General features: G+C 39.4%; 1 protein-coding gene across 1 annotated transcript; it reads left to right on the top strand.

The window, feature by feature from the left end:
- The first annotated feature begins 2,295 nt into the window (after positions 1–2,295).
- On the top strand, positions 2,296–5,794 carry scpp8 (secretory calcium-binding phosphoprotein 8). The gene is made up of 3 exons (XM_044174004.1): positions 2,296–2,536; positions 2,771–2,863; positions 4,272–5,794. Exons 1-3 carry the CDS (start codon positions 2,384–2,386, stop codon positions 4,686–4,688), a joined length of 663 nt encoding a protein of 220 aa, XP_044029939.1. The 5' UTR covers positions 2,296–2,383; the 3' UTR covers positions 4,689–5,794.
- The last annotated feature ends 2,836 nt before the right edge of the window (positions 5,795–8,630 follow it).

Below are 8,630 nucleotides of genomic sequence, written 5' to 3' on the forward strand. Positions count from 1 at the left end.
AATCTACCTGAGTATCTGTTAATAGCTAGTTTCACCTGAATTACTGGGCCATCTTGATTACTGATTACTGGGCCATCTTGTAAACAATTAGGTCAGTTTCAATAAAATAAAAAAAACAGACTTTCTATTGATCAACTAATGTATTCATTAAATAATGGTTTCAGTCTAGTAATGACCGTCCATGGGGAAAAGTCATTTTAGGGTCAGTGGGCGTCAGATCTACAATCCCAACTGTGGCAGCTAGGCCCAAAGAAGCCTCACAACTGAATGCTGTTTTTAGCTTGATCAAAACAGACGCCGCAACCAACTAACAGGATTCACCAGTGCAGCAACAAGTATGAGAACCCTCACTGGCTTCCCACCAGTGAACCATTTGTGTTAACTGGAATGCATGATCAAGCCAGGGGTACTGATACCAAAAAACAAACATCTGTTCTCTGTGGAAGTGGGTCCACAGCCACCATTTTTAAACATCTAGTTGGTCTTAACAAACAGCACAGGGGGTCAGAGCCAGAGAAAGACAGAAAATAAAATAAAAAGTAGAAACGACGAAACGAAAATTCAAGCACTGCTCAAATCACTGGTTGAGGAGAAATTGCAAGATAGTCTTTACTTTGCCCTGCACAACCTGTGAAAAGTGTTCTTTCGAAAAGAGTCATAATTAAGTTTGCTAATTAATCACGGTTTATGTGGATAGTGGATTTGGTAAAGTATTGTTTGATTTAAAAAAGACATAAAAACCACATCTATGTTTGTTGTTCATGTTTACCCTGGTTGCCATGGCCATGTGGTTCTGGGTGAGGTCTCACATTTTTCAGAATGGTTTGTTGTGCTGATCTGTGTTCTTAAACTTCTAATTTGAAACCTTTTCGTGACACATCTTGGGGTGTTTGTGTGATTTCCCCGATGAGAAGAGTGAGGAAGAGAGGAGGGGGATAGTTTCAGCGTGATGAAGAACACAGTTTTGTCACACACGCGACACAGTTCAGATCAAAGTGTGGCTGCCCTCTTACTCTACTGTAACATTCCACTCACTGCTCAACACTCCCTGAGTCAATCTGTATGTTGACTCATTTGTCCATTACCTCATTCAGACGTCCGACACCTTTTGTCATTTCTCAGTCACCACCTGTCACCATGTCAAATTTCAGTTCAGCCTTTAACACATAGCGTCATCAAGAGGTGCCAACCCTATCGCCAGACAAGAACAGTGATATCCGACGATTCTGCAAAAACCCAGATAACATTCGATCTTTATTTTTACAATATCTGCATATGGCAACTATGGTATGGTTTAGGTTTGGGAAAGATTGTGGTTACAGTAAAAAAAAAAAAAACACAGCAAACATAAACCTATTATTTTAAATATGAAGTGTTGTATGTCCACCCACCGTCCCCACCTCCACCGCGTTACATATGTCTTGAACATGAACATTGGCATTGGACATAAATCCGCGGAGGCGTGGAATTGCCCAATAGGGAAGTAATTCCTAGGAAACTCCTGTGCTGCATCAGTAGCAACAGCAGTAACAGCAAGTTGTTTGTTTGTTTGTTTTGTCTAGCTTTTTCTGTAGAGCAAAAGAATGAGCGGAGCATCTTAAATAGACTGCTTCTCTCTATTTATTGAAACCCTGAATCTATAATGCAAGAGTAGACTGAGGGGCATAAACATGTAGTGCACTCTTGTTTCACCTTACTCTTACAATAAAAACATTTTACAGGGTTTACCCTCATTAACCTCACTGACACACTATTACAAACCCATGCTATGTAGCCAAACAATGTTCAAATCCACAGAACTTTATTCTAAATTCCAGTGGAGATCCCAGAGTTTTCGAAGATATCAAATATGTCAGGCTTATTTTGGGAAAATGTGCAATGAATGATGCAGAAGACACCTAGAATATTTCCATTTAATGTAATGATGCAGCCATTACAACACGGAATCTTGGGTTTGAATATTTCACTCTGTGTAAACATCAGGGGATTTTTCCAAAATTAAAGCTACTTAAAGGGAAATCTGGATGTTAAGGAGTTCTGTCCCAAATCAAAATTGCAAAATGTCCTCAGACTCCATGTTAACATCGCTGCACCCCAGTTGTGGCCCTATTTTTTTACACAATCTACATAAATGACTCTCAGAACCTATCCTCCTGTCCTCTCTTCGGGCACACTGGTGATCACATCAACATACACCACAAACTATAATGAGCTGAATCAATACCTCTCTAAACTAAATAACTTTGCCAGTGATTCAGCATTTGGGTGAGCTGTAAGTGTGTGGTAAACCCCCCCCCCCCAAGTCACCCAGTCTTGCCTAATCCTCCCCCCTGGTCCCCTGCCCGTCACAGCCCTACCCAGCCTCTCTGTCCAGGGAGCATATATGAGCAGCAGCCAGTCCTGCATGGAAGTCACACATCTTTCTGCACTGAAACAGAGAGTGAGCACAGCTGCACAGAATCTCATTGATTTTCTACAGGATTCAAGAGACGTTATAAAGAAACTAGAGAACAGACCTGCTGCTACAGAAAACTTGGTAAGTTTTTTAATTTATTCAAATGTTTTCATGTAATTTAGATATTTACTTTTCTTTTATGGGGTTATGAGCAACTTATCATCAAGTATGTGAATATTTATCTCTTTAGAAAACATAGATGTTTTTATTTCAAGATTATTGCAATGCTCTGATTCTTATGCCAAGGCTCTGACAGTGTCTTGTTTCTGGTTGTATGTAAGTGACTGTGTGTTTTTTGTGTGTCTGTGTATGTAGCTTCCCTCCTTGGCAGATAAGAACCAGTCAGAGATGAAGCTCCTGACAACCGCCCTCGTCATCGTTCTTCTTACAACAGCCTCTGCTAAGCCAGTAAGCTAAACACAAAGCTGCATATGAATCTTCCCTCATCCTCATCCCTCACTGCTCTTTCTCTCTCACTGGCTGTGCCTCACTTTTCCTATTGTTGTGTTTACTGGTAAACCTCTGAACATTGATAAATGATGTTATGTTGTATGATGTTTGTTTCAACCAACACATTCCTGCCATGGGATGTAACGTTGTAACCTCTAGTAGGGCACAATATGCTTTAGACTTTAACTTAACTAATTTAACTTAATTTCTACATATTCCATTGAGTTATGTTTATTGTGACTGTTTATACCCCCATTCATTTGCAAATAACACAGAGATCAACTGACAGAGCTCATCCATTTTGCAACTTTTAAAAGTCAAACTGAAATTATCAGTGTGTAATTGCCAAAAACAAATTTAAGTTTCATTTATTTTTCTGCCATGCATAGCATAGCACCCCCTTCATTAATGTTCTCCAGGGGGGCCTGAATTTTTGGTTTCAACTGATGATGTTTGTTTGTTGCAATATCTGTGGGTGTGGATACTAATAACAGTTTGTTATATCACGTCAATTCCAGCAGCCACACAAGAAGTTAGGTGAATAAGGAGAGTGCCCAACGTTGTTAGCCGTTGCGTAAGTTCCATCTGTGATGTGAGCACTCCCTACATTACTCCATGACTCTGTAAATTTGTTACTCAATGCTGTGATTCGAGTCCCACAACAACGTGCAGAGTGCTGAGGTTACAGGACTACCCGGTGCTGCGAGTTTTGACATTCCGGTCATTTACTATCACTACAACTGGGCCCATGAGAGATACAGCGAGTGATAGTTAGACCCCCTGCTTTGTATAATGCAGGACGAACCCAACACTGAGTGTGTGGGATGTAAGTAGGTTCTGATGTAACATGAACAAAAAGTAACGTCTAGTTGGAACTAAGCTAACAAGCTAATCACTGATGATACACAACCAATGCTATGTGTTCTTTTTGAAAATGGAGAAAAAAACGTCATGGTTCATAGGCTGCAGGGCTATAACGTGTTTCATTCAGCAGCATGCAACAGAAGTTGACAGCACTGGTATTGTGAATGCTGGCTCACTGTCCCACTGTCATTACGTTCAATGATAAATATAAAATTTCAATGCCACCATTATTAAAGTGATTTATTTCTATAATGCCTGCACATCGTATCTACAGCATGGTTTCACCTATGGTTAAGGTGTGGAAAAGACTGTGATTAGTTCAGTTTTTTTAAAAGCTAACATTAATTACTTTCTGCCTCATTACATACTGTAAAGGACGCAACCTCCTGCAGTGGCACTGCAGATTCATCCAATATAAATGTAATATCTAGAGATACTGGGCTGGGAATGATTTGACAGTATGTGAGTGTAACGTCTCTTTCATTTGACATCTCCTCCACAGACTGGTTGGCGTCGGCATCATGATGCTGACATCGCTGACAATGGCTGGAAAAAGGGATTGCTGGATGGAAAACACGGGTGGTCTTCGCGGTCTACTGAATCTTCCAGCTACAAAGACTCCTCTTCAGAGTCACGGGAATCTAATGAATCGTCAGAAAGTGAATCTTCGGAGGAGTCCTCTGAGGAAGTTCTAATCACCGATCAGACCACACCGGTCGTGACCACCACCGCCATGAGCACCATCACCACAGGAGACGGGAGTATGCTCACCCCTGAACCAGACACAATGAGCACAGATGAGCCAACTATTACTGTGACGACCCCACTAACAACACCGACACCAGGCAGTGTGAGTCATTGTATTACCGAGGAGATTCCAACGCCAGTTTCCATCACAGAAAACAGAGGAGACAACTAAGCGACTGTCATTCCTGTTAACCAACTGCAAACAACAACTAACCACATTCCCATTCAAAATGTGTCATTTTCAGGATATATCTGAGTCTAGTTGCAAGAGTTAAACCTCAGTGGGCTTGATCAACTTAAGAAGCAAAAAGATATAAGTACAGATACTGTGAGGCCAGTTTGAACTTAGAAGGTCAACTAGACTAACTAGCTAACAGTATCACTAACCCGTCCAGGACGAGTTGTTGAAAAGTGACTTAAGATGCGCTTCCGTTAATGACCACTAGGTGCTTGATAAAAATATTATATATATTGAAGTAATTTTTTTACAACTAAAATGCAAATCTTGGTTTAGTTTGACAAGCAGCAGACATCTAACCAAAACTGACCTAAAGAAGAATATGCAAATGTGTAGAGATAATGTGTATGAATGATGATAAATAATCAACTTCTAGAAAGAACAGGTCACAAGTAAAGAGTTTTTAGGAACCCCCACTCTTAAAGTATGTGACTCTAGATATGTTTATATATGGTGACATAACATAAACAAATCTGTGGCTCAGTCATGTTTACCTTTAAATATTAACTGGTCCTGCTCAGGCAGGATACTTTGGTGGATTTCTTCCAGTGTGCCAAAAATAGTAAATTTCAGTGTTTCTACATAGATCTGCTCCTTAAATACTGTTTAAGTATTTAGTTTTAATTTTTAGTATTTTATAAGGATTTTGTCAAGTGTATCTCCTGCGGCACAAGATTGTTAAAACAAGTAGATAGTAGAAGATTGTCACTACTTATATGTTCCACAAAAAAAAAGACCAGAGTATGTATCCCACCGCAGTGTGTTTATAGACTGTGGAGGGTGTGTCCTGTTTGTCTTGTCTTGTCTCGTCGGTTGTCTGTACATACTGAATAAGACTGAGTTATGCCACAGTGGGTTGGTTTAATTATGGGTTGTGAATTCATCTTTTCCCAAATATGGCTTAGGGGGCTGAAGACAATACCTTACTGTTGTCGGTTTGTTTCTGTTTTAACATGTGTTGTACTTCATTTTATTAAACTGGATTTAATGTGCATGATTGAATGTATTTAAATCTCTTCTAATAAAGCATCTAAATTAGAGTAAGAACAGAGTTTAAAGGTTTCTCAAACTGTTTTAGCTCGTGGTTATAAAGTTTTGATGACCCCCTATTTCAGTAATAGAAATATGAATGTAACATTGTTTTGTAAACTATTTTTAAGAGCGTGGAGGGAGCTGGCGGCAATAATATATTTTAAACTCGTTTTGTAGTGGAGAAAAAATCTTAAACATAAATAGATCACTCTTAGAAATCTCCCATGATGAAGTGACCCCACATGGGGTCCCAACCCAGTGGTTTAGAAAATGAGGAATAGAGGATGTTCTTTACTTCGCACAAATATGTTTCTACTGTACAGTGTAAACATGAAAAATGAAGTGGGGGTTCAATTTAGGTAAAGTTTGGTTCATTTTCTTCATAATCTACAGACTTCTCTATTTTTATTGGAAGTTCATCCAACCAAAAAAAAAGTTCCCATAAAAACTGGTGGGTATCTCAAAGCCTGTGCACAACCAAAACTCTGTAAATGACAAAATGTGTTAATAAAATCTGGGTGAACTGACCCTTTAAGGTCAGAGCAGAACTTCTTCTTTGTAGGTAAGATAGAATACTGCCTGTAATTCAAACCTGCGACCTTTCAGTCCTTAAAGTTATTTCAAATTGCTCTGATCACTGCATAAAATCCTGTTGACTCCCTTCAACTAAAAGTATAAAAAATAAAAATCTCTCTTTGTGTTTTCAAAGCAAGCAGGGTGGACACGAAGTGCTTGCAAATGGCATTTCAATGACTCAGCCCCATCTAGTGGGGAAACTCATTTATTACAGTCTATGTCGACAGGGATTTCAAACAGGTTTCTGGCTGATACATGGACCCGTTAAACCCTTATATAGCCTGCCAATGCCCCTGTGCACAAAGCCAGGTCCATTAAGATATGGTCTTCCCAGTTTGGTGTGGAAGAACTTGACTGAACCTGCACAGAGCCCCGACCTCAACCCCATCCAACACCTTTGAGATGAAGTGAAACACCATGAGAGCCAGGCCTTATCAGCCAACATCATTGCTGGGCCTCACTAATGCTCTTGTGGGCTGAATGGGAGCAAATCCCTTCAGCCAAGTTCCAACATCTGGTGGAAAGCCTGAAACCAGAAGAGTGGAGGCTGTTATAGCAGCAAATGAATGCCTATGTTTTGAAATGACATGTTCCACAATCACATATGGGTGTAAAGATGTAATCATATGTTTATATTTTTCTTGTGGTGTGCAAAATAAACAAGAAAGTACAGCACACCTACTTACATGCAAAAAGATTGAATGCCATGAATTCTACACAGGCTGGATTCATTGAAACCAAATAAGCGTTTACAAAGTTGGCTAATATATATCGGACTAATAAGTAAATTACAATCTTTGACCTGGACCCTCAGTGACATTCAGTCAGTGCCGGCAGCTCTGTTTCAGTAACCAACTTTAAATTAGAGACTACCCCTGAGGGGAGCGCTACACAAGAGAAACTGCGGTAGGTCCATTAAAATCCTAAATGTTGTATTTCTTGACGGTTTGGTCTCTGAACACACTGTTCTGCTAAAAAAAAAGTGACTTATTTTTATTGATTGATTCTTCATGTCTCAAATCCCACTGCAGAATTACACAGCTCTCACTATGACTCATAGACGAATATAGTAATCACAATTAGCCTATTATCCTGTTATTATTTTAGTCATCTACATAAAAGCTAAGCTCGGGGATATTTCCAATGCTGGATGAGCTGTCAGCAGCCCTCCCTGAAGGAGTGGCACGATGCCCAGGTGAGACACACACAGAAGAACCACCTTTGCTGTCTATGTGTTCAAGATAATCTGCATTTCTTTGCATCGCCAAACTCACAGAGGTGTCTTTTTGCGCATTTATGTTGCCTTTGTTCGTGCACTCAAGTAATGACATATTTTACAGTGTCTGTCTTTATGTTCTCAGGAGGGATAATAAATTAAGCCTTGGCCTGTCTGTGCACAACTGAACATAAATCACTTAGATCACTGTGACATTGTGTACTCATAGAAAAAGAAAGACATCAGAGTCCAAGTTACAATGTTTAACTTACTCACTTTCAAGGGTTTTTCCACAGCAGGATTAGCTTGAGAACCCAGGTAAATTTTAGAAGTGTTATCAAATATATATTGAAAGTGTCTTTATTAGTAATTATTAACAACCATGTCTACATCATATTCCAAAACCTCTATTCAAGTTATTTTGTAACACACATCCTTTTTGTTCACAATCCTGCACATATTTATAGTAAAACATAAAATAAGAGGTCTGTTTTTATTGTTGCTTTATACATGTATATTTTCTAGACATCACTGCCATATATTACACATTAACGTATATTGGATCCTTAGATTAGCAGTTCAGAGTTGAAACAGGAACAACATCAATCTTAACACATTTTTAAATGTCTCGTCTTTCCACCTGAGGGGCTTCACTGCTGCAGTTTGGGGGCACCGACGATATGAAGCCTGTAATCTGCCAGAACTCCCTCAGTGTTTATGTGTCTATACAGTGTTTGACAGAAGGGAGGACATTAACAGATGAGGACATGAAGTCTAGACAAAAACTAGGTGCTTCAATATCAGATTTCTGTAGAAATCACTCCCATATTGCTGATTGTTCTGAAAAGTTCTGCCTATAGAGGACACTAGCAGGTCTGCTTTAACTTTTTCACATGCATAGGGCAGGTTAGGGTCAAGTGTGGGCCTAAAACATAAAAATGAATTGTTACTTAACCTAATATCAAAATTACAATTATACACTGATTAGAATGTGTGCTGATAATTGTGTCCTTGTCTCGCTTCATTACACACACATCACTCTGCAGCAGAAT

Source organism: Siniperca chuatsi, linkage group LG18, assembly GCF_020085105.1.
Source record: "Siniperca chuatsi isolate FFG_IHB_CAS linkage group LG18, ASM2008510v1, whole genome shotgun sequence".
NCBI lineage: Eukaryota > Metazoa > Chordata > Actinopteri > Centrarchiformes > Sinipercidae > Siniperca > Siniperca chuatsi.

Coding starts and splice junctions, on each gene's coding strand:
- scpp8 (XM_044174004.1), top strand. CDS start 2,384: ATGAGCAGCAGCCAGTCCTGCATGGAAGTCACACATCTTTCTGCACTG. Junction 2,537..2,770: donor CTGCTGCTACAGAAAACTTG/GTAAGTTTTTTA, acceptor CTGTGTATGTAG/CTTCCCTCCTTGGCAGATAA. Junction 2,864..4,271: donor CAACAGCCTCTGCTAAGCCA/GTAAGCTAAACA, acceptor TCTCCTCCACAG/ACTGGTTGGCGTCGGCATCA.